Source organism: Anolis carolinensis, unplaced genomic scaffold (assembly GCF_035594765.1).
Source record: "Anolis carolinensis isolate JA03-04 unplaced genomic scaffold, rAnoCar3.1.pri scaffold_11, whole genome shotgun sequence".
NCBI classification, from domain to species: Eukaryota; Metazoa; Chordata; class Lepidosauria; order Squamata; family Dactyloidae; genus Anolis; species Anolis carolinensis.
The window spans coordinates 13,807,291-13,834,931 of NW_026943822.1; the positions used below are offsets into that span (position 1 = coordinate 13,807,291).

At 39.9% G+C, this 27,641-nt stretch overlaps 1 protein-coding gene across 1 annotated transcript; it reads left to right on the forward strand.

The window, feature by feature from the left end:
* The first annotated feature begins 1,675 nt into the window (after positions 1-1,675).
* On the forward strand, positions 1,676-18,679 carry cfap161 (cilia and flagella associated protein 161). Its single transcript, XM_062963247.1, has 7 exons — positions 1,676-1,843; positions 6,199-6,288; positions 8,275-8,516; positions 10,729-10,813; positions 13,871-14,029; positions 17,638-17,711; positions 18,428-18,679. The coding sequence occupies exons 1-7, from the start codon at positions 1,754-1,756 to the stop codon at positions 18,618-18,620; spliced, it is 933 nt and encodes a 310-aa protein (XP_062819317.1). The 5' UTR covers positions 1,676-1,753; the 3' UTR covers positions 18,621-18,679.
* The last annotated feature ends 8,962 nt before the right edge of the window (positions 18,680-27,641 follow it).

Below are 27,641 nucleotides of genomic sequence, written 5' to 3' on the forward strand. Positions count from 1 at the left end.
ATAGACCACGGTAATCAGTTGGAAGCCAATGCAGATGCTGCAGGACTGGTGTTATATGGCATTTCATGGGTGTCCTTGTGAGTAGCCTGGCTGCCGCATTCTGAACAATACGGAGCTTTCGGGTCGTGGACATCGGAAGCCCAACATACAGGGCGTTGCAATAGTCCAGCCTAGACGTGACCGTGGCACGGATTACTGTTGCCAGAGCCTCATCAGATAGATAATAGTAATGCTATGTAGTAATTACTGTATTTATGAATTTAGCACCAAAATATCATGATGTATTGAAAACATTGACTACAAAAATGCGTTGGATAATCCAGAACGTTGGATAAGCGAGTGTTGGATAAGTGAGACTCTACTGTACTGTAAATAAAAAAATAAATAAATACTCACAACAACACAATCACAATAAAAAGCTAGCATTCTCTGATCAATCTCCTTTGGGGTGACACCTTCTGCGGTCAAGAATTCAATGACTGCACGTTGCTTAAGTCGCATTGACTGACCGTCTGCGCAGGGTTCCATACTTTGCACTTTAACAACACAATTGTTCAATGCTAAGGATTTCCACCAAATGGAACTGTAGAGGAGAGTCTACTGAACAAGCCAGGACCTGCTGCAAAACAGGACTGCCATTGTTGAGGAGTTACGAAGGTGGAGGCATTACTTTTCATTCAACCCTTGTATAATGCAGTTCAAACTGCATTATATGGCCAAATATGAGACTGTACTATGAGGCATGCACTCTTACATGGTCTTCTTTCTCTTTTTCCTGTTCTGGTGATAATTTCCCTTCTCTTTCCCTACTTTTGGTTATTTATTCTATTACCTTATATGAACCTATCTCTATATGTTGTTGTTGTTGTTGTTATTATTATTATTATTGTTATTTATTTGTTTTATTTAGCTACTGTTTTTCCGATCTTTATTATTGTTATTATTATTATTGGAATGAATTGGAAGGCAAATACTTTCTTAAAAAATATTTTTTTTGCCTCTCCTTAATTTTTTTATTTTTTTCCCCCTTTCTCCTTTTTTTTTCCTCATTCTATCTTTCCTATACCCACCATTGTTCTCACTCTTTCTATGTACAGAAACACTTAGAAAAGCCCTGAAAACATGGCTATGTGCCCGGGCTTTCGAAGATTAAATGATAAAGACGACCCGGACTGATTTACGGCTGCAGCACGAGGATTTTGGAGGAATGGATTTTAACTCATATGTTTTATATTTTCATATTGTTTTAATTGTTTTATTGGATTTTCATTGCTGTTTTAATTATGTGTAGGCATCGAATTGTTGCCAATTTTGTACGCCGCCCTGAGTCCCTTCGGGTGAGAAGGGCGGGATATAAATGTTGGAAATAAATAAATAAATAAATAAAAACATTATTTAAAAAGGCTGAAAAAAAACCTTTAAAAACCTGCATTACATGGCCATGGAGATAGGTCCTAAGCTCTGGGAGGGGGAAAGGAAAGGGCCTGAGGCTGTTAGGAATAGTGGGAGTTGAAGTCCAAAACTCCCGGAGGGCCCAAGTTTGCCCATGCCTTCTGTAGAGTGACAGTGATGCAAAAGAGCACCTTCCCATCTTATGCATTCTGATCCGTTCTGATTGGCTCCCTGTTCTCTTCCAACGGATCCAATCCCTGGCCAGGAGGGTTCCCCTGACAACCTGTAAACTCAACACAGATCACCCATCTTGCTTACAGACGGGAACACAAAACCAAGTTGTTTGTTTGAGCACGGCAATATGTTCAATGTCAGAAAGAGCATGAGCGGCCGGAACTACAGCCCTGGGGTGCTGATCGGAAACTGGAACGAGGATGTCTACCTTGAAGAGGTAATCCGTACCAATTTTGTCATCACAACTGTGCAGCATTAAATCATGAATTTCAAAAAAATAAATAAATCGATTTTGTATCTTCATAGCAGCAGCTGATACCCATTGCACAGTAGACTCACCGTTAACTGAAACTCAAGCAACCAGAATTCTCAACTGGCAAAATACTGTATATCCTCAAGTATAAGCCTAGTTTTTCAGCCCTTTTTTTAAGACTGAAAAAGCCCCCACTGGCTTATACTTATTAAATCATGAATTTCAAAAAAATAAATAAATCGATTTTGTATCTTCATAGCAGCAGCTGATACCCATTGCACAGTAGATTCACTGTTAATTGAAACTCAAGCAACCAGAATTCTCAACTGGCAAAATACTGTATATCCTCAAGTATAAGCCTAGTTTTTCAGCCCTTTTTTTAAGACTGAAAAAGCCCCCACTGGCTTATACTTATTAAATCATGAATTTCAAAAAAATAAATAAATCGATTTTGTATCTTCATAGCAGCAGCTGATACCCATTGCACAGTAGACTCACCGTTAACTGAAACTCAAGCAACCAGAATTCTCAACTGGCAAAATACTGTATATCCTCAAGTATAAGCCTAGTTTTTCAGCCCTTTTTTTAAGACTGAAAAAGCCCCCACTGGCTTATACTTATTAAATCATGAATTTCAAAAAAATAAATAAATCGATTTTGTATCTTCATAGCAGCAGCTGATACCCATTGCACAGTAGATTCACTGTTAATTGAAACTCAAGCAACCAGAATTCTCAACTGGCAAAATACTGTATATCCTCAAGTATAAGCCTAGTTTTTCAGCCCTTTTTTTAAGACTGAAAAAGCCCCCACTGGCTTATACTTATTAAATCATGAATTTCAAAAAAATAAATAAATCAATTTTGTATCTTCATAGCAGCAGCTGATACCCATTGCACAGTAGACTCACCGTTAACTGAAACTCAAGCAACCAGAATTCTCAACTGGCAAAATACTGTATATCCTCAAGTATAAGCCTAGTTTTTCAGCCCTTTTTTAAGACTGAAAAAGCCCCCACTGGCTTATACTTATTAAATCATGAATTTCAAAAAAATAAATAAATCAATTTTGTATCTTCATAGCAGCAGCTGATACCCATTGCACAGTAGATTCACTGTTAATTGAAACTCAAGCAACCAGAATTCTCAACTGGCAAAATACTGTATATCCTCAAGTATAAGCCTAGTTTTTCAGCCCTTTTTTTAAGACTGAAAAAGCCCCCATTGGCTTATACTTATTAAATCATGAATTTCAAAAAAATAAATAAATCGATTTTGTATCTTCATAGCAGCAGCTGATACCCATTGCACAGTAGACTCACCGTTAACTGAAACTCAAGCAACCAGAATTCTCAACTGGCAAAATACTGTATATCCTCAAGTATAAGCCTAGTTTTTCAGCCCTTTTTTTAAGACTGAAAAAGCCCCCATTGGCTTATACTTATTAAATCATGAATTTCAAAAAAATAAATAAATCGATTTTGTATCTTCATAGCAGCAGCTGATACCCATTGCACAGTAGACTCACCGTTAACTGAAACTCAAGCAACCAGAATTCTCAACTGGCAAAATACTGTATATCCTCAAGTATAAGCCTAGTTTTTCAGCCCTTTTTTTAAGACTGAAAAAGCCCCCATTGGCTTATACTTATTAAATCATGAATTTCAAAAAAATAAATAAATCGATTTTGTATCTTCATAGCAGCAGCTGATACCCATTGCACAGTAGACTCACCGTTAACTGAAACTCAAGCAACCAGAATTCTCAACTGGCAAAATACTGTATATCCTCAAGTATAAGCCTAGATTTTCAGCCCTTTTTTTAAGACTGAAAAAGCCCCCATTGGCTTATACTCGGGTGAGGGTCCTGGTTGGCTTATATTTGGGTCAGCTTATACTCGAGAATATATGGTACATTTATTATTTTTCTCTATTATTATTAGTATTATTAAATTTATTATTTTTCTCTATTATTGTTGCTACTACAGTAGAGTCTCACTTATCCAACATAAACGGGCCGGCAGAATGTTGGATAAGCGAATATCTTGGATAATAAGGAGAGATTAAGGAAAAGCCTATTCAACATCAAATTAGGTTATGATTTTACAAATGAAGCACCAAAACATCATGTTATACAACAAATTTGACAGAAAAAGTAGTTCAATAGGTAGTAATGCTAAGTAGTAATTACTGTATTTATGAATTTAGCACCAAAATATCATGATATATTGAAAACATTGACTACAAAAATGGCTTGGATTATCCAGAAGCTTGGATAAGCAAGGCTTGGATAAGTGAGACTCTACTGTATTATTTTTCTCTATTATTGTTGCTACTATTACAGTAGAGTCTCACTTATCCAACACTCACTTATCCAACGTTCTGGATTATCCAACGCATTTTTGTGGTCAATGTTTTCAATATATCGTGATATTTTGGTGCTAAATTCGTAAATACAATAATTACTACATAGCATTACTGCGTATTGAACTACTTTTTCTGCCAAATTTGTTGTCTAACATGGTGTTTTGATGCTTCATTTGTAAAATCATAACCCAATTTGATGTTTAATAGGCTTTTCCTTAATCCCTCCTTATTATCCAACATATTCGCTTATCCAACATTCTGCCGGCCCGTTTATGTTGGATAAGTGAGACTCTACTGTATGCTATTATCTTAATAGCAGCAGCTGATGCCCATTGCACAGTAGACTCACCGTTAACTGAAACTCAAGCAACCAGAATTCTCAACTGGCAAAATAAAATCTGTTAATAGGAGGGTACTACTTTGCACAGTCTGGGATACAGGAGTTGTCTCAATTGTTATGTCAATTAACAACATGCATAGGTTGTTGTGAATTTTCCGGGCTGTATGGCCATGTTCCAGAAGCATTCTCTCCTGATGTTTCACCCACATCTATAGCCTGAAAACATGGCTATGTGCCCAGGCTTTTAACGAATAAATGACAAAGACGACCTGGACTGATTTACGGCTACAGCGCGAGGATTTTGGAGGAATGGATTTTTAATCATATGTTTTATATTTTTATATTGTTTTAATTGTTTTATTGGATTTTCATTGCTGTTTTAATTATGTGTAGGCATCGAATTGTTGCCAATTTTGTACGCCGCCCTGAGTCCCTTTGGGCGAGAAGGGCGGGATATAAATGTTGGAAATAAATAAATAAATATGGCCGGCATCCTCAGCGGTATCCAACAAACCTCTCAATGCCTGTGATAGGTAAAGGTTTCCCCTGACGTTAAGTCCAGTCATGTCTGACTCTGGGGGTTGGTGCTCATCTCCATTTCTAAGCCGAAGAGCCGGAGTTGTCCGTAGACACCTCCAAGGTCATGTGGCCGGCATGACTGCATGGAGCGCCATTACCTTCCCGCCGGAGCGGTACTTATTGATTTACTCACATTGACATGTTTTCGAACTGCTAGGTTGGCAAGAGCTGGAGCTAACAGCGGCCGCTCACACCGCTCCCAGGGCTTGAACCTGGGACCTTTCGGTCTGCAGCTCAGTGCTTTAACGCACTTTGCCACCGGGGCTCCATGCCTGTGATAGATGTGGGCAAAACATCAGGAGAGAATGCTTCTGGAATATGGCCATACAGCCTGGAAAACTCACAACAACCCAGTGAGTCCAGCCATGACAGCCTTCGACAACACAACAGCATGCATGTTTTATATTCAACATATTTTATGGATGGCCCTATTTTTTATTGGCCATGTTTCAGAAGTTATCTCTCCTGTTGTTTTGCCCACATCTGTGGCAGGCATCCTCAGAAGTTTCAGAGAAAATTCATAGCATAATGTAAATGAATTACTAACCCTGTGGAATCGACGGGAAGTTATTAGTGTGCTTTTTGTTTTTTTGGCTCCCCCCCCCTTTTTTTTCTTTTTTTGCTGTCTGCTGGCTGTGTGTAGTAATTTTTTTATTTTTTTTATTTTTTTCCCTTTCTTTCTCCTTTCCCCTCCCCACAATTTTTGTAATGTAATTCCCTAAATTTCTGGAAAATCAATAAAAACTATTCAATAAAAAAAAGAAGTTGTGGGGATGCCTGTCATAGAACCTCAGGTGTTCTGAGGATGCCTGCCACAGATGTGGGTGAAACGTCAGGAGAAAAAGCTTCTGGAACATGGTCATACAGCCCTAAAGACTCACAGCAACCTAATCTTCACATTGTTTACTCACAGCAACCCAGTGATTCTGGCCATGAAAGCCTTTGACAGTGTGAAGATTGTACCACTTGGATCTAAGCAGCAATAGTATGTGGGATGCATGTTAAATACCATGTGTTTTTCCTCCTTTTAAACAGGAACTACTGAAAGACTTCTTACATAAAAGAGAAAGGGGGGAACTTCTCATCCAGAAATCACAAAGACTTAAAGAAAATCTTTACAAGAAGGTATCATCGTTACTACAGCTTTCCATATTTATAGTCTGCCTGACTTCTAAGACAGAGCTTTGTATGATGTACATAGTGTTCCCAATGGATCTCAAATATGTCCCTTGGAAAGACCTCCTGGGTATTTGGTCTGGCAACTGAGTCTAGTTTACAACTGGACCTGAGTTCGGTTTCTGAGTAAGGCACAAAATAAAGAATTGCAATGGCTCCCTATCAGTTAGCTCAGGCATGGGCAAACTTGGGCCCTCCAGGTGTTTTGGACTTCAACTCCCACAATTCCTAACAGCCTCAGACCTTTTCCTTTTTCCCCTCAGCCACTTATTTATTGATAAACACCACTTTAAAACATTGGATGTGAACAGTAAATAAAGATTTGTAAACAAACATATGCTGTCCTTGAGTGATAGCCCTTCCATAAATTGATGTGACTGCTTCTGAACTTCCTAAGAGTTCCATCATCCAAGCTATATTTACATGATGGGTGGGAATGTAACCCACTTGTGTGCTTTAATAGATAGATAGATGATAGATAGATAGATAGATAGATAGATAGATAGATAGATAGACAGACAGATGGTAGATGGATGGATGGATAGAAAGATAGATAGATGAATGGATGGATAGAAAGATAGATAAATAGATGGATGGATGGATGGATGGATGGATAGAAAGATAAATAGATAGATGGATAGAAAGATAAATAAAAAGATAGATGATAGATAGATAGATAGATAGATAGATAGATAGATAGATAGATAGACAGATAGAAAGATAGATGGATGGATAGAAAGATAGATAGATAGATAGATAGATAGATAGAGAGAGAGAGAGAGAGAGAGAGAGAGAGAGATAGATAGATAGATAGATAGATAGATAGATAGATAGATAAATGGATGGATGGATGGATAGAAAGATAGATAAATAGATGGATGGATGGATAGAAAGATAGATAGATGGATGGATGGATGGATGGATAGAAAGATAGATAAATAGATGGATGGATGGATGGATGGATAGATAGATAGATAGATAGATAGATAGATAGATAGATAGATGGATAGAAAGATAGATAGATGAATGGATGGATGGATGGATAGAAAGATAAATAGATGGATGGATGGATGGATAGAAAGATAGATAGATGAATGGATGGATGGATAGAAAGATAGATAAATAGATGGATGGATGGATGGATGGATGGATGGATAGAAAGATAGATAGATAGCTATAGATAGATAGATAGATAGATAGATAGATAGATAGATAGATAGATAGATAGATAGATAGATAGAAAGATAGATAAATAGATAGATGGATGGATAGATAGATAGATAGATAGATAGATAGATAGATAGATAGATAGATGGATTGATGGATAGAAAGATAGATAAATAGATAGATGGATGGATGGATAGATAGATAGATAGATAGATAGATAGATAGATAGATAGATAGATAGATAGATAGATAGATGATAGATAGAAGGATGGATGGATGGATGGATGGATGGATGGAAGGAAAGATAGATAGATAGATAGATAGATAGATAGATAGATAGATAGATAGATAGATAGATAGATAGAAGGAAACAGTTGTAGAAAGCCCTATGATGAGTGGCTTAAAGAGCTGGGCAGGTTTAGTCTGAAGAGAAGATTCCACCTGAACATTAGGAAGAACTTCCTAATCACGAGAGCTGTTCAGCTGTGGGACTCTCTGCCCCAGAGTGTTGTGGGGGCTCCTTTTTTGGAGGCTTTTAAACAGAGGCTTAATGGCCATCTGTTGGGGTGCTTTGAATCCGATTTTCCTGCTTCTTGGTAGATGGTCGGATTGGATGGCCCATGAGGTCTCTTCCAACTCTGATTCTATGCTATAATCAGTCTTCAAAATGTAACCCTTTTGATGTTGTTGGATTCCAGCTCCCAAAACAGCTAAAGAACATCAGTTTGGGCAAAGTTTGTTATAATCCAGTCTTCCTCTTTAAAACAGGAGCAGCTCTCCATTTCAAAAGATGGATTTGTTCACTTTGGAGACACCGTTCTCCTTGTGAATCCGGATGACAACAGCATATCATCAACGGAGAAAGACCCTACGGCACGTGGGGATCTCTCCTTAGCCGTGAATCCCGAAGAGGAAGAAGTACATAGATCTCAAAAACTGGTGGCTCCCTGTGGAGTGAGTGCGATCAGAAGCGTGATGCCAATTGGGCGCAATACGTTTAAGATTTTAAGGTAAGAGAAACTGAAAGATCTAGTCGATTCTTGGAAATGTAGCTTTCCATCTCAAAGGGTTGTTTGAAAAAGAATTTATCTTATCTATACACATAATAAAAGTGAAAATCTGTGTGTGTGTACGTGGCATGGGTGTCTACTCACACAGGCAGCCTCCGCAAACAGGCTATAGTTCCCAGTGCTGAGGAGCCAACAAGTCACTCCCTTCCAGGACATTGCAGATTACAGTGAGCACATCCCAATATTCCTTTCTCTCTCCATTTGCATGATCCCGCCCACTGCCTCTCCCATAATCCTTCTCTATTCTTTTCTATGGCACACAGCAAACAGAGGAATTGATCAGCAACTGAACATAATAATAATAATAATAATAATAATAATAATAATAATAATAATAATAATAATAATACATCACACAGTCCTAGACACTTGGGAAGTGTTCGACTTGTGATTTTGTGATATGAAATCCAGCATATCTATCTTGTTTGCTGTGTCATAATAAAATAATAATAATAATAATAATAATAACAATAATAATAATAATAATTTTATTTCATACCCCGCCACCATCTCCCCAGAGGGACTCGGGGCTGTTCACAAATATAAAACCAGCATACAAAGTATCAAATACAAAAAACACACAAATAAGATTAAAAGGCATAAAATAAAATCACAGTCATTATAAAACACATGATAAACATAGCAATAAAATCATACAATGGACTGGGCAAAGTGCACTGAGTGAAACTTGTAAACATACTAGAGATGTTTGGGGAGAATTGTACGGACTGAGTTGTAGGGACTGGGATGTATAGTTCACCTGAACCCCACCAATGATGAACCTGGAACTAACTTGGCACTCACACCCAACATGGCCACATTTGCATATTGGCAGGGTTTGTGGGTGATTGACCTTGACACCCTGGAGTTATAGTTCACCCATATTCAGAGAATACTGAACCCATCTGGTGAGGGATCTGGACCAAACTCGGCACACAAATTCAACATGGCCAACTTGGGGTGATCGACCTTGGCATCAGAGAGTTATAGTTCAAACTCGGCACACAAATTCAACATGGTCAACTTGGAGTGATCGACCTTGGCATCAGAGAGTTATAGTTCAAACTCGGCACACAAATTCAACATGGTCAACTTGGAGTGATCGACCTTGGCATCAGAGAGTTATAGTTCAAACTCGGCACACAAATTCAACATGGCCAACTTTGGAGTGATCGACCTTGGCATCAGAGAGTTATAGTTCAAACTCGGCACACAAATTCAACATGGTCAAGTTGGAGTGATCGACCTTGGCATCAGAGAGTTATAGTTCAAACTCGGCACACAAATTCAACATGGCCAACTTTGGAGTGATCGACCTTGGCATCAGAGAGTTATAGTTCAAACTCGGCACACAAATTCAACATGGTCAAGTTGGAGTGATCGACCTTGGCATCAGAGAGTTATAGTTCAAACTCGGCACACAAATTCAACATGGCCAACTTTGGAGTGATCGACCTTGGCATCAGAGAGTTATAGTTCAAACTCGGCACACAAATTCAACATGGTCAAGTTGGAGTGATCGACCTTGGCATCAGAGAGTTATAGTTCAAACTCGGCACACAAATTCAACATGGCCAACTTTGGAGTGATCGACCTTGGCATCAGAGAGTTATAGTTCAAACTCGGCACACAAATTCAACATGGCCAACTTTGGAGTGATCGACCTTGGCATCAGAGAGTTATAGTTCAAACTCGGCACACAAATTCAACATGGCCAACTTTGGAGTGATCGACCTTGGCATCAGAGAATTATAGTTCACCCGTATTCAGAGAACACTGAACCCAGCAGGTGGCGAATCTGGACCAAATTTGGTACACAGACAGACCCAACATGGCCAACTGTGAATACTGGGAGTTTTGGGAGGGTTGACCCAAGATTTTTGGGAATTGTAGTTCACCCACATCCTTATGCATTTTCTAAGGGGAGCATTCATGAAAATCCAAAGCAAAGACAGAAGTTTTTTTTCTAAGACATAGCGTAACATATAGTGAAACTCATATTACCTAACATCCAAAAACAAACAACCCGGGCATCAGTGGGTACCCAAGCTAGTATGTTATAAAGCACGGTCAGTTAATATGGATTTTGCAAAACTACTCAATTCAATTTTACCCACACATAAATGGTTTTGATTTTGTCTCATTATTAAAGCATCGAAGGAGAAGAAATGGGAGATCCTGTTCGATTTGGGCAGAACTTTGGCCTTGGAGCAATGGGAGGGTTTCCAGATCAAATGGTAAGTAAATACGAATAAGAATCATATTAATATCATAAAAATATCAAAATGACTATAGTTTTAGGTTTCCATGATTATCAGGCGCCACGGAAGTTAGCCCTGACTCTATGCCTTTTGGCGTTTGCATGAAAGCTGCAACATAGGGAGATATGGCTATTAGAGAGAAAACATGCAAGAGAATTTTTAAAAGTCTTTTATCCTACTATTGCTGCAACTATGAATACTACCATTACTACTACTACAGTAGAGTCTCACTTATCCAACACTCGCTTATCCAACATTCTAGATTATCCAACACATTTTTGTAGTCGATATTTTCAATAAATCATGATATTTTGGTGCTAAATTCGTAAATATAGTAATTACTACATAGCATTATTTTGTATTGAACTACTTTTTCTGTCAAATTTGTTGTATAACATGATGTTTGGGTGCTTAATTTGTAAAATCATAACCTAATTTGATGTTTAATAGGCATTTCCTTAATCCCTCCTTATTATCCAACATATTTGCTTATCCAATGTTCTGCCGGCCCGTTTATGTTGGATAAGTGAGACTCTACTGTACTTTATTGTGTCAGAAGCGACTTGAGAACATACTGCAAGTCGCTTCTGGTGTAAGAGAATTGGCCATCTACAGAGACGTTGCTCAGGGGACGCCCAATGTGCTATCACCCTCCTGGGAGGCTTCTCTCATGTTCCCACAAGCTAGTGCTGACAGATGGGAGCTCACCCCATCTCGCAGATTTGAACCAGCAACCTTCAAGTTAACAACTCAACCTTCAGATCAACAGTCCTGTCGGCACAAAGGTTTAACCCATTGCGCCACCGCAGCTCCACTACTTCTACTAACAATACAGTAGAGTCTCACTTATCCAACATAAACGGGCTGGCAGAACGTTGGATAAGTGAGTATGTTGGATAAATATTTTTTACTTGCCTTTCCTCACATTTCGAGGTGGGGTACAACACAGTTAAAATACATGGACAAAATACATATATGGTATTAAAAAAGCATAGAACAAAGATTAAAACATCAGTAACAAAATGTAAATTAAAAATACATACAGCAGAGTCTCACTTATCCAAGCTAAACGGGCCGGCAGAAGCTTGGATAAGTGAGTATCTTGGATAATAAGGAGGGATTAAGGAAAAGCCTATTCAACATCAAATTAGGTTATGATTTTACAAATTAAGCACCAAAACATCATGTTATACAACAAATTTGAGAGAAAAAGTAGTTCAATACGCTGTAATGCTATGTAGTAATTACTGTATTTACGAATTTAGCACCAAAATATCACGATATATTGAAAACATTGACTACAAAAATGGCTTGGATAATCCAGAAGTTTGGATAAGCGAGCCTTGGATAAGTGAGACTCTACTGTAGTTTAAAGTTGATTGAGTCGACCTGCTAAAGGAGAGAGGTTTCTACTTGTGCCTTAATTTTTTTAAATTATTATTATTTTATTGAGTTTTCAACGTTAAATACAGTGAAAGTGGGGGAACATAATATGTTGCAAAAGAAAAGAATAAAACATAGCAGAAAGGAGAAAGAAAGAGCGGGGGACGGGGAGGGTGGAAAAAAAAAAAAGGTGGTTTGACTTCCCATCCGTCTCTCCAGGGTTCAAAACTCGTCATTTACAGTTCTTCTGTCCATCCAAGCTACCTATTTCTGACACATTCTTATAAACCAAATTTTGAATGCCTTAAATTTTGATGTCTTATGTAGATGTCGAGCGTCCAGATCAATGCAATATCCCCCCCCCCCAAATCCAGACTCTAGTCCAGGGGTCCCCAAACTAAGGCTAGGGGGCTGGATGCGGCCCATCGAAGCCATTTATCCGGCCCCCATGGCACAAGCGCATAAGGGGGTTGGACTAAATGACCCAAGGGGTCTCTTTTTCTCTTACAACCCTTATTATTATTATTATTATTATTATTATTATTATTATTATTATTATTATTAACATTGAGGCTGGGTGGCCATCTGTCAGGGGTGCTTTGCTTGTGCTTTTGGTGCACAGAGGCAGACGGGGGTTGGACTTAATGGCCCAAGGGATCTCTTCCAACCCTCATTATTATTATTATTATTATTATTATTATTATTATTATTATTATTATTAACATTGAGGCTGGGTGGCCATCTGTCAGGGGTGCTTTGCTTGTGTTTTCAGTGCACAAAGGCAGAAGGAGATTGGACTCAATGGCCCAAAGGGTCTCTTCCAACCCTTTTTTTATTATTGCTATTATTATTATTATTATTATTATTATTATTATTATTATTATTAACATTGAGGCTGGGTGGCCATCTGTCAGGGGTGCTTTGCTTGTGCTTTCGGTGCACAAAGGCAGAAGGGGATTGGACTCAATGGCCCAAAGGGTCTCTTCCAACCCTTTTTTATTATTATTGCTGTTATTATTATTAATTATTATTATTATTATTAATTATTAATTATTGCTCGGTGGCCAACTATAGTCCAGCCCTCCAACAGTCCAAAGGATTGTGAACTGGCCCCCTGTTTAAAAAGTTTTGGGGACCCCTGCTCTAGTCTCTAATTCTACTAGTACAGTAGAGTCTCACTTATCCAACACTCGCTTATCCAACGTTCTGGATTATCCAATGCATTTTTGTAGTCAATGTTTTCAATATATCGTGATATTTTGGTGCTAAATTCGTAAATTCATTAATTACTACATAGCATTACTGCATATTGAACTACTTTTTCTGTCCAGTTTCATGTATAACATGATGTATTTGTAAAATCATAACCTAATTTGATGTTTAATAGGCTTTTCCTTAATGCCTCCTTATTATCCAACATATTCGCTTATCCAACGTTCTGCCGGCCCGTTTATGTTGGATAAGTGAGACTCTACTGTACATACAATTTTATATTAGCATAGTACAATAATGGTAATAAAATTACTATATTGTACTTTATCAATATATTGTAATATTATTAGTAATATTACATGTAAAATATAATATATAATCTTAATTGCTTCTTGTCTAATTTCCGGACAAATTTCTCCCTTGCGTTCCCATTTCCAGCTATATCTAATGAGCGACCACAAGACGTTTATGAATATGACGAAGAAATCCCACACCCAGTCTGCGTTCATGACAGATGAACTAACGTACCTGGCTTCTTGGCAAGCTATCTTTTTGGATCCACAGTTTCGCCTGGAATACGAAGGGTTCCCAGTTCCTGTAAGTTTCAAGCTCCTTTGCATGCTGTTTTCCCCTTTTGCTGTGTTTGTCCCATACAATTTCTCTTTTTTTCATAAATAATTTTTTATTAGTGTTCTTTTCAACATAAACACAGACAAAAACATGCAATAAAATAAATTACAGAATTGAGAGAAAAGAAAAAAGGGAAGAGAAAAGAATTAGAAAGGGAAGAAAATAAAAAAGAAGGAGAGGGGAGTAAAAATTGAATACAGTAGAGTCTCACTTATCCAAGCCTCGCTTATCCAAGCCTCTGGATAATCCAAGCCATTTTTGTAGTCAATGTTTTCAATATATCATGATATTTTGGTGCTAAATTCGTAAATACAGTAATTACAATATAGCATTACTGCTTATTGAACTACTTTTTCTGTCAAATTTGTTGTATAACATGAAGTTTTGGTGCTTAATTTGTAAAATCATAATCTAATTTGATGTTTAATAGGCCTTTCCTTAATCTCTCCTTATTATCCAAGAGCAGGGGTCCCCAAACTAAGGCCCGGGGGCCGGATGCGGCCCTCCAAGGTCATTGACCTGGCCCCTGCCCTAAACCTTAGACTTAGGGTTGACCTAAGTCTACCTGGTCTTTGGAGGTCTTTTTGCTTACCTATGGTCTTATGAGATGGTCTAGATGGTTTTTGGAGGTCTCTTTGCTTAGCTATGGCCTTATGAAACCATCTAGATGGCTTTTAGAGGCCACTTTCCTTACCTATGGTCCTATGAGACCATCTAGATGGCCTTTGAGGGTCCTTTTCCTTACCTATGGTTTTATGAGATTATCTAGATGGCCTTTGGGGGCCCCTTTACTTACCTATGGTCTTATGATCATCTAGATCAGGGGTCCCCAAACTAAGGCCCATGGGCTTCCAAGGTGATTGACCTGGCCTCTGTCCTAAACTTTAGACTTAGGGTTGACCTAAGTCTGAAATGACTTGAAGGCACACAACAACAACAATCTTAATTTTGAACTATTTCATCCTAGTCCGGCCCCCTAACAGTCTGAGGGACTGTGAATTGGCCCTCCACTTAAAAAGTTTGGGGACCCCTGTCCAAGAGCTTCCGCTGGCCCGTTTAGATTGGATAAGTGAGACTCTACTGTAAACCAAAAAAACCCAAAAAAAACCCCATGTATAATATAAAATAAACTTCCAACTATTGCATGGTGTCTTTGGGTCTCATCTTTCTCCCCTTTCCTGAGTTCTTGAATTCTTCCTGATAACCCAGATCATTCCTTTTCTCCTATTATGAGGTTTTGTACATATTCTGATTTTCTTAGATCTCAAATTAAAATCTTCATTTTTTCCTCTTTTAAGTATTTTTTAATCATTTCCCAGTCCGTTTGTTTTCTTGGGTGACCTTGATTGTTCGCTAGCAGATACGCCAATTTGTCCATATTCATTATTTCTAGGATCTTATTAATCCAGCATTTCGTTTCCGGAATTTCTTTGTTTCTCCAAGACTTGGCTCATACAATTTCTTATGTCGTCCCTGCCAGCCCTTGGGCTGAATCCAGCATCTTGTAAACAGACTCATTCTTACAAGGTTTACTCCTCTTCCCTTCTCTTTTCTTCTCCTCCTTTCCATCTCAAATAGTGGTTCTCAACCTTCCTAATGCCATGACCCCTTAATACCAGTTCCCAGTGGCAACCCGCAACAGAAAACACTGGAAGGGTTTGGTGACCACTGACCTTGAGTTTTGGAGTTGTAGTTCACTTACATCCAGAGTGCACTATGGACTCAAACAGTGATGGATCTGAACCAAACTTGGCACAAAAACTCAATATGCTCAAATTTGAACACTGGTGAAATTTGAGGAAAATAGACCTTGGCATTTGGGTGGGATTTATAGTTCACCTACAATCAAAGAGCATTCTGAACTCCACCAATGATGGAACTGAACCAAGGGTTGTTATATGTCTTTCGGGCTGTGTGGCTATGTTCCAGAAGCATTCTCTCCTGACGTTTCGCCCACATCTATGGCAGGCATCCTCAGAGGTTGTGAGGTATGGATAAACTAAGTAAGGAAAGGAAAGAATATATATCTGTGTAGAGTCCAGGGTGTGGCAAGAGTCCTTTGTTACTGGGAACTCTTGCCACACCCTCTTGCCACACCCTGGACTCTCCACAGATATATATTCTTTCCTTTCCTTACTTAGTTTATCCATACCTCACAACCTCTGAGGATGCCTGCCATAGATGTGGGCGAAACATCAGGAGAGAATGCTTCTGGAACATGGCCACACAGCCAGAAAGACATACAACAACCCTGTGATCCCGGCCATGAAAGCCTTTGACAACACATTGAACTGAACCAAACTTGGCACAGAGAGCCTCTATGGCCAACAGAAAAATTGGTCTTTGGTGACCCCCAACATCTCCTTCACGACCCCCTCCTGGTCCTGACCCCCAGGTTGAGAAATACTGTAATGCAAATAGATCTATAGGTACCACTTAGGCGGTGAGGTAAAAGGGCGCCCCATACAGACATGCAGACATGCCGGCAACTATTGGAGAAAGTCTATTGACATCAGGCTCCTTGGCTTGGAACAAGAGCACATTCCCATGGCCGAAGTTGAGCATCATCGAGACGTTGTGATGAAGGTGTATTGGGAAAATATAGTACTTGTATTGGAAACTATATATTGAATGTAATCATATTAGAAATAGGAATAGGAAAAATGTAATCACAAGCAGATTGTGTGCATATAGCCCCAAAATACACTCTGCCTAGCAAATAACCGTCTCCCCATAAGTAGAGACCAAAGTTCACCCTAAGTGCCAGAGACATATGCCAAGTGTCAACAAGAATAGATAAGCTAATGGACAAAAGACAAATTAAGGCTTTTGGGATGTCAAGATAAGACCTGGTGCCATGTAGGAGTGCTAATGACTCCCTGACAAGCTAAGATAGGGGGAATTCCTTAATTAATGGATCCCTGAGAGCCTAGATAGGAATTCCTTAGATAAGGCCTAATGGAGGGACAGAGGTCTTGAAAGTAGTCTATATTTTAGGAAAATGCAAAAGTAGCTTTTAGGAAAGTGCAAAGTAAGACTTTTTTGACACTAATTGGTGATGGATAATGCCTAGATGACATAAATAGATGAAGGCAAAAATAGTATATAAGGATGTGTGTTTCTTTGTTCTGTACCCTTTTTTTCTGGAGACAGGAGGGTCTATATTCTATCTGGCCACTGAGAATAAACATCTCTTTTTCTACAGCCACCGGAACTCTCTTTGTCTCATTACCTCAAAACCTTTGTCTGCCATTTCAGTTGGAGCTCATCTCCATTTCTAAGCCAAAGAACTGGCGTTGTCCGTAGATGCCTCCAAGGTCATGTAGCCTGCATGACTGCATGGAACGCCACCACCGGAGCAGTACCTATTGATCTACTCACATTTGCATGTTTTCGAACTGCTAGGTTGGCAGAAGCTGGGGCTAACAGCAGGAGCTCACTCCGCTCCCCAGATTCAAACTGCCAATCTTTCTGTCAACAAGTTCAGCAGCTTAGTGGTTTAGCCCTCTGTGCTACCGGGGGCACGTTCAAATAAAAACCTGCAAATATTTCCTGTTTTTTCTTTCTTTTCCTAGGCAAACACCAAGATGCTCATTGTCCACAGCTATACAAACCAAGGTTTGGCGATTCATAGAGACTTTTATATAAGGTAAGTAACGTTTGTGCCTATGGAATATTGACATTGCCAGCATAGACTGATTAAAACCTCTCTCCAAAAAATATAGAATGGATCTACACTGCCAAACAATGCAGTTTAAGTTGCATTATATGGTCAATGTAGACCAATATATTACAGTCTCAAAAATGATCTAATGTGTTGTACATTGTGAGAGGGTACTACACAGTATTGGAAAACTCTGGGGGGTTTGGTGCTCATCTCCATTTCTAAGTCGAAGAGCAAGCATTGTCCGTAGACACCTCCAACGTAACGTGGCTGGCATGACTGAATAGAGCCGTTCCGTTCCCACTGGAGCAGTACCTATAGATCTACCCACATTTAGATGTTTTCAATCTAATAGGTTGACAGAAGCTGGGGCTAACAGCAGGAGCTCACCTCGCTCCCTGGATTTGAACCGCCAACCTGTCGCAGCAAATTCAGTTGCTTAGCGGTTTAACCCAGTGCGCAATTGGGGGCCCCATCTACACTGCCATATAATCCAGTTTCTGAATCCAAATTATCAGTGTTGAACTGTATTATACGGCAGTTTAGACTCATATAAATCAAATAATCTGAATTCAGAAACTAGATTATATGGCAGTGTAAATCCAGCCTATGGCATACTTTTATTTCCCTGGATAACTCCCATTTAGGAGGTGAAAAGAGTGTGGAATGCTTGTAAGCCTTTTTGTTCCTTCCATTTAAAGGACAAACTTTGGAAAGGAGTATGAAGTCAACTGTCACACCTATCTGGACACCCACAAAGCCGAAAAAGACATGAATCACTGGGTAATCGTGACTGGAAATCCTAGCAGTAATGCAACCACCATGTTTGACCGACCGAAACCGCCATCGGAGGAGACAAGAATACAAAATGCTGAATTCCAGGAAGCAACATAACTTTGGTTTAAAACAAATTATTTTGTTATAATAGTAAAAAATAAACAACTAGAACCAGAGAGCAGGAGTCAGAACATGAAAGTGGCTTCATGATTCTTTGTAGCTAACTAACCTAGGATCAGATCCTGGGATATAAGGACAGTGTAGAAGGGACTTCAGGATGGATCTACACTGCCCTATAATCCCAGGATCTGATCCCAGATTATCTGCTTTGAACTTGATTATATGAAGCTTACTACATTGTGAATGCAACGGTTTGATTGTGATTTGTAATCACTTAAGGTAAAGGTAAAGGTTTCACCTGACGTTAAGTCCAGTTGTGTCATCTCCATTTCTAAGCCAAAGAGCCGGCATTGTCCATAGACACCTCCAAGGTCATGTGGCTGGCATGACTGCATGGTGTGCTGTTACCTTCCCGCCGGAGCAGTACCTATTGATCTACTCACATTTGCATCTTTTCGAACTGCTATTTTAGCAGAAGCTGGAGCTGGCAGTGGGAGCTCACCCCACTCCCCGGATTCGAACTGCTGACCTTTTGGTCAGCAAGTTCAGCAGCTCAGCGGTTTAACACACTGCGCCACCGGGGGGGCCCTTTGTAATCACTTACCTGACATGTATATTCATTTATTGTACATAATGCGATGTTTAATGATATCTAATATATTGTTATTATTCCATTAGTGGGTACTTGTCAGTTAGCCCCTTGTACACTGCCATATAATACAGGTTATCAAATCAGATAATCCACATTATTTGCTTTGAGCTGGATTATATGAGTCTACACTGTTAAAATAATCCAGTCCAAAGTGGATAATCTGGATTTTATATGGCAGTGTACAAGGAGCCAGAGTCTACACTATCAGATGATCTAGGATAAGAAGATAATCTGGGATCCGATCCTGGGATATAGGGAAGTGTAGAACTAGCCTCAATCAAAGGCCCCTTCTACACTGCCACAGCGGGTTAAACTACTGAACTGCTGAACCTCCTGACTGAAAGGTAGGAGGTTTGAATCTGGGGAGCAGGGTGAGCTCCCACTGTTAGCTCCAGCTTCTGCCAACCTAGCAGTTCAAATGTGAGTAGATCAATAGATACCACTCCGGCGGGAAGGTAACGATGTTCTATGCGGTCATGCCAGCCACATGACCTTGGAGGCATCTACGGACAACGCTGGCTCTTTGGCTTAGAAATGGAGATGACCACCAACCCCAAGAGTCGGACACAACTAGACTCAACATCAGGGGAAACCTTTACTGTTAACTACACTCCCATATAATCCAGATTATCAAAGCAGATAATCCTCAGTATCTGCTTTGAACTGGATTATATGAGTCTACATAGTGCCATATAACAGAAAATCTGGATATTATCTAGCAATGTAAAAGGGGCCAAAGAAGCCATGGCCCATGCTGATGGCCATGGAGATATCACATTCATTGGATCGCTGTCATTCCAGTGAAATTGAAGATAATTATCAAGAATTAGGGCTAAACTTTCTGATAAACATCCCCACAAAACACCCACACGGTTCCAGAACAAGAATGGACATAATGTAGATTGAAATAAACTAGTCTGACTCTGGGTGATTAGCAGTAACATCAGCAAAGATACACACACACACACACACACACACACACACACACACACACATACTAGCTGTGCCCGGCCACACGTTGCTGTGGTGAAGTATGGTGGTAAGGGAAATAAAGTATTGAGGAATGGGTGGTAGTTAAGGTAAAGGGTAAAGGTGTGGAGTCCAGATAATCCAGTGCAAAGCAGATAATATAAGATTATAAATGGGTTATATAGCTGTGTGGAAGGGCCTTGAGTCTACACTGCCATCTAATCCAGTTAAAATCTGATAATTTGTATTTTATAGGCAGTGTGGAAGAGGCCTAAGTGAGGCCTAACTCTGCCTGTCCCCTGGGTGAGTGGGTTGCTAGGAGACCAAGTGGGCGGAGCTTAGCCTTCTAACTGGCAGCAATTGGATAAAAACAATTATTCCTGTCCTCTAATTAGGACTTTATTTTTCTTTTCTTTTTGTTGTATCAACCTAGAGGCGTGGATGGTGGGTTGTGTTGTCAATTTTCGAGGTTGTGGGGTGTTTAGTTTTGTTGTTTTGGCGATCGCCAGGATTCCATCACTTATATATATATATATATATATGCCTTTATCTTGAGTATAAAAGAGGCAAAAGGTCATCTCTTTGAATTTTGTCTGAAGTCTGCTTAACTGTGGCCTAGAATCCCTGCAAAAGTCAAAAATTGTATTTATCAGATTTCAGCTTTCCAGAAGAGCAATGACACTTATCTGCGTACCATTTTCTTTTTTCAAAAAGCTCTTTTATCAAACACCTTCTCCCAAACTGTTGTGAATTATGAGAAGAAGCCTCCTTGTTCTCTGCTTTATTTTATATTCCAAGATGACAGAATTCCATCTCCATGTATGTATTTGTGAAAGTGGAAGCCTCCGGCACACATTTTGCATAAATCTATTGCAAGAAAAGTCGACAGAATACAAAAAAAGAGCTCACTTTCTGTAAAAAGGCAATAGCGAGGGCATGAGGAATGGCCATTCGCACTGTATAGCAGCATGTTCACAATGTGCTTCACCGTCCCCTGCAAGCAATTATTTTTTCCCCGAACAAAGCATTCATTCATCACACACACACAGACAGAGTTCTCCCTCCCCTTCCCACCCCAAAGTCCAACTCCAGCAGGCAAAATTGATGTATGCCAAACATTACGCTTCTTACACAACACTACAGTGTGAGCTGTTTAGTTTCAGAAACACTACACATTATGTAAAGATCTGAATTGGACTGAAAGCTTTTTTTGTTTACGGTGTGTAGGCAATTGGGTAACTCAATCGCAGAAGGTAACGCCAAAATAGCCCGAATAGCTTACCCTTCTTTCCCCCTCCCATTAAAATTCTTAACAGTTGTATGACACTGTAAAGAATAACATTTATCACAGGAAAACCAACGTGGTTGTACCGTTATCTCTTCTGTTGCACCTTTAGCTCTTTTGCTCTGTATTTCAAATCCATTCACATCTGCAACATCAAATCCAGATCCTCCAAATGCCGTACGTTTTGCAGACTCTGAAAGTATCATAACAGTAAACCAAGCCAATGTTGTTTACATACAAGAAGAGATGTGTCCTTATTCAATTTGGGCTTTGAAAGGTTTATGTTATGGAAAGCAAAGGGTCAACAGCACAGTCACACTCATTTTATGGCAATAGCTCCTCCTGCAAACTCCTGGAACTATTGCTTGGTTGAGAGATCTCCTCTGTTACAACCAGCCTGTTGTGTAAAGGTAAAGGTTTTTCCCTGATGTTAAGTCCAGTCATGTCTGACTCTGCGGTGTGGTGCTCATCTCCATTTCTAAGCTGAAGAGCCAGCACTGTCCGTAGACACCTCCAAGGTCATGTGGCCGGCATGACTGCATGGAGTGCCGTTACCTTCCCGCCAGAACGGTACCTATTGATCTACTCACATTGGCATGTTTTCGAACTGCTAGGTTGGCAGGAGCTGGAGCTAACAGCGGCCGCTCACTCCGCTCCCGGGGCTTGAACCTGGGACCTTTTGGTCTGCAGCTCAGTGCTTTAACACACTTTGTCACCGGGGTTCCAAGCCTGTTGTGTATTATGCAGAAAACTACAATTCATGCATATCTATGTTATTGAGGATACATGAGTGTGTCTAGTTTCCACAGTTACTGGAGTGATTGCTAGAAATCATAGAATCATAGAGTTGGAAGAGGTTTTATGTCCAACACCCTGCCATGTGGGAAAAGCAGAATCAAAGCACTTCCAACAGATGGCCATCCAGTCTCTGCTTAAAAATCTCCAAAGAAGGAGTCTCTACCACACTCTAAGGCAGCTCTTATGGACAGGAAGTTCTTCCTAGTGTTTACATTGAATATTTCTTCCTACAATTTGAAGCCATTGCTCCATTATCTCCTATGACTTCATCACATGTGAAAACATAAGCGTCCTAGGGTGCTTCTCCCCCAGTTCACTCAAGTAGCCCCATGCCACTCATCACATGATGTAGGCTGGCTTCCAGTGCGGCTCAGTGGGTGAACTGGCGTGGTAGCGTTGCCAACACGATAATAATAATAATAATAATAATAATAATAATAATAATAATAATAATAATGGAAAGTTCCTTGACAAAATTGAAGGAAAAGCTGATAAGGAGAAGACCTGGTTCTGGCTCACGAATGGGACCCTGAAGAAGGAGACAGAAGACCTGATCCTTGCAGCCCAGGAGCAAGCCATCAGAACAAAGGCAATTAAGGCCAAGATCGAAAAATCAGCCAGTGACCCAAAATGCAGACTGTGCAAGGAAACCGACGAAACCATGGATCATATCCTCAGCTGCTGTAAGAAAATTGCACAGACAGACTACAAATAGAGGCACAACCATGTGGCCCAAATGATTCATTGGAACTTATGCCTCAAGTACCACCTTCCAGCAGTAAAGAACTAGTGGGATCACAAACCTGCAAAAGTATTGGAAAATGAGCACGCAAAGATACTGTGGGACTTTGAATCCAGACTGACAAAGTTCTGGAACACAACACACCAGACATCACAGTTGTGGAAAAGAAAAAGGTTTGGATCATTGATGTTGCCATCCCAGGTGACAGACGCATTGACGAAAAACGACAGGAAAAACTCAGCCGCTATCAGGACCTCAAGATTGAACTTCAAAGACTCTGGCAGAAACCAGTGCAGGTGGTCCCAGTGGTGATCGGCACATTGGGTGCTGTGCCAAAAGATCTCAGCTGGCATTTGGAAACAATAGACATTGACAAAATTACGATCTGCCAACTGCAAAAGGCCACCCGACTGGGATCTGAGCGCATCATCCGAAAATACATCACACACTCCTAAACACTTGGGAAGTGTTCGACTTGTGATTTTGTGATATGAAATCCAGCATATCTATCTTGTTTGCTGTGTCATAATAAAATAATAATAATAATAATAATAATAACAACAACAACAACAACAACAACAACAACAACAACAACAACAACTTTATTTTTATACCCCGGAGGGACTCGGAGCGGCTTACATGGGGCCATGTCCGACATAAAAATACAATAACAGCGATAAAACAGTAAAAACAATTTTACACATCAATAAGACATCAAAATCAGTGGGAATGTGGAACTGAACTCCAATACTTTTCGCCAAGGTGAACATACCCAATTCCTTAAGCTGCTCCTCATAGGGCTTGGTTTCCAATACTTTGATCATTTGGATCATCCGTGTCTGGATGGACATGCATTCTCGCATGTCAATATCCTTCTTCCGTTGTGGTTGCCCAAATATAGTGAGCAATGATGTGTAAAAGAAGAACGTGTTCATTTTTCATAGAAGTGGCCATGGTTCATTCCACATATTCTTAATCAATACCCTATTTACACGAAAGTCCTTGTTTTATTGTATCTTGCAACAATATTGGGAATTGTTGATTGTTGGAACTGATTAAAAGGTCTGATTTTGAAGTACCAAAGAATAAAGGTCTGGCATTATTAAGTTTCAGGAAAAGTCTTATGCTGATGGCTTTACATTCCAGGTGGAAAGACTGACTGTGCAAATACGAATTTGCACACGTTGCCCACCTCCACCTCTTTAGTAACTGGAATAGAAATGCTCTGTTTCTATAAATACCTCCCAGAATTTGCCAACTATGTGCTGTTGAATCTGAGCCTACGTGAAAAAAAGGGAAATCCATCAGTGCTGCCATGGCGCAAAGAGGGTGTGGTTGGAAACAGAGTTGTTCTCTGTTGAAGAATGTCGATTTTTATAACCAAGCCCTGAAGTGTCTGGAGGGTGTCACAAGGTTTTCTTGCTGGGCTGAATTATAAAAACAGGAGAGGAAAAAATGAAGCTGTATGGACAACATGTGCTCGGTGTTTTCTTTAAAGAAAGAGGCTGCTTTTGGTTGAGAACATTCAAGGATAGCTGTCTTGAGCATAGAATCATGGAGTTGGCCATCCACTTCAACAACTTGTCGTGCAGTAAAACACAATCAAAGCACCCCTGGCAGATGGTCATCCAGCCACCACTTAAAAAGCTCTAAAGAAGGAGACTCCATTCTCTACCATCAGGAAATTCTTCCTATAGTTTAGGTTTAATCTCTTTTCCCATAATTTGAAACCATTGTTTCATATCCTAGTCTCTGGATCAACAGAAAATGAGCTTGCCCACTCCTCAGTATGTCATTTTTTCAAATATTTAAACATGTACCTGTTCAATCTTCTCTTCTCCAAGCTAGAATCTTTCCTGGAATTGATAGTCAGCTCATGACGCTGTGATTATTTGGGTCCTCTCCCTCCTAGAATGATAGGATAATAGAGATGGAAGAGACCACATGGGCCATCTGGTCCAACCCCCTACCATGCAGGAAAAGCACAATCAAAACACCCCCGACAGATGGCCATTCAGCCTCTGTTTAAAAGCCTCCAAGAAAGTTCTTCCTGATGTTCAGGTAGAATCTCCTTCCCTGTCATTTGAACTGGCTCCAAGTCCTAGTTTCCAGGGTATCAGAAAACAAATAATAATAATAATAATAATAATAATAATAATAATAATAATAATAATATAAATTTAATAATAATAATAATAATAACAACAACAACAACAACAACTTTATTTTTATACCCCGCCCCGTCTCCCCGAAGGGGACTCGGAGCGGCTTACATGGGGACCGAGCCCGAAACATACAGCAATAAAACGATAAAACAATTATTCCAACAGTAAAACATCAATATCAATAAAACCATCATAAAAAGCAACATACAGCATGAAATGTTAAAAACAGGAGACTAAAACAAGGATCTGGGCCAAGGTGCAGAATATATCAAAATGGGAGAGGTAGTTTCTCAGCCAAAGTAGTCCATAAAGTGCAAAGTAGTAGTGTTCTGCTCCCTCTTCCTTATGATAGCTTTCAAATATTTAAACATGGCAATCTGGTCTTCTCTCAACATTCTCTTCTGCAGACTAAACCAGGGGTCCCCAAATTTTTTAAACAGGGGGCCAGTCCACGGTCCCTCAGACCGTTGGAGGGCCGGACTAGAGTTTTAAAAAAAACTATGAACAAATTCCTATGCACTCTGCACATGCCTCATTTTGAAGTAAAAAACAAAACAAAAAAAGGGAACAAATAGAGCCTTGATGATAACAACAACAACAACAACAACAACAACAACAACAAAGAGGGTTGGAAGAGAGCCCCTGGGCCACTGAGTCCAGCCCCTTCTGCCTTTGTGCACCCAAAGCACAAGCAAAGCAACCCTGACCGATGGCCTCCCAGCCTCAATGTTAATAATAATAATAATAATAATAATAATAATAATAATAATAATAATGAGGGTTGGAAGAGACCCCTTGGGCCATTGAGTCCAACCCCCTTCTGCCTTTGTGCACCCAAAGCACAAACAAAGCAACCCTGACAGATGGCCTCCCAGCCTCAATTTTAATAATAATAATAATAATAATAATAAAAAAGAGGGCTGGAAGAGACCCCTTGGGCCATTGAATCCAACTCCTTCTGCCATTGTGCACCAAAAGCACAAGCAAAGCATCCCTGACAGATGGCCACCCAGCCTCAATGTTAATAATAATAATAATAATAATAATAATAATAATAATAATAATAATAAGGGTTGTAAGAGAAGAAGAGACCCCTTGGGCCATTTAGGCCAACCCCCTTCTGCCCTTGTGCCATGGGGGCTGGATAAATGGCTTCGATGGGCCGCATCCGGCCCCCGGGCCTTAGTTTGGGGACCCCTGGACTAAACAGACCCAATTCTTTACGACTGGACCTTCACTGTCTTATTTCCCAAGATCTGATCCCAGATTACCTGCCAGTATAAACTATTAGAACCCAGTTCAAAGCAGATTTAGGATCAGATCTTGGAATATAGGGCAGTGTAGATCCAGCCTTATTTATTATTTATTTATTTGCGACATTTATATCCCACCCTTCTCACCCTGAAGGGGACTCAGGGCAGTTTACAAGTATATATACATACAATATATATATTAGCCACTCCTCAGAGGGATTGATGGTCTCCAGGCCTTTGTTCACTTTAGTTGCCCTCTTCCGGACACATTCCATTTTGGATTCAATATCCATCTTATGTTGTGGTCAAGGGGCGGTTCAACCGTGAGGCAAATTAGGCAGTTGTCTGTGTCCTGCCTCTGCCGCTGCGCCTGCCTCCGCAAGGAAGGAGGTTGCCACTTTGGGGAGTAGAGAAACACTGCTTCTCTGCTCCCCAAAGTGGCAAAGCCCTTCTTTTTCGCCCCTTCCTTGAGGCCAGGTCTCCGGGCTGCCTGGCCATGTTCCAGAAGCATTCTCTCCTGACATTTCACTCACATCTATGGCTGGCATCCTCAGAGGTTCTGAGGTCTGTTGGAAACTATGTAAATGGGGTTTATATAACTGTGGAAAGTCCAGGGTGGGAGAAAGAGCTGTTTGAGGCTAGTGTGAATGTTGCAATTGGTCACCTTGATTAGTAAGTAAGTAAGTAAGTAAGTAAAAGTTTATTTGTATACCGCCCTCTCTCCCGAAAGGGACTCAGGGCGGTTTCCAATATAAAATCAGCATAAAACATTGTACAATAAAACACTGAAAACACTATAAAACGCTATAAGAATTTTTTTAAAAAACATAACAATTGACTAAAACAATTACATAAACAGAAGCAATATAATCACTCAAATAACATATGAATCAGAGAAGAAGAAGAAGAAGAAGAAGAAGAAGAAGAAGAAGAAGAAGAAGAAGAAGAAGAAGAAGAAGAAGAAGAAGAAGAAGAAGAAAAGACCACTGGGATGGAGGAGAGGATGGCCTGGAGGGGCCACTAGAACTAAAATACAATGTTATATTCTAAGATGCTTTGGGGCAGAGGAATAAAGTGCAGTGTTTCAAGTCAAAGAGATGGCCTGTGCAACTACTATAGCTATGGGCTCGGTTATCCAAAGGCACAGCGGAAGA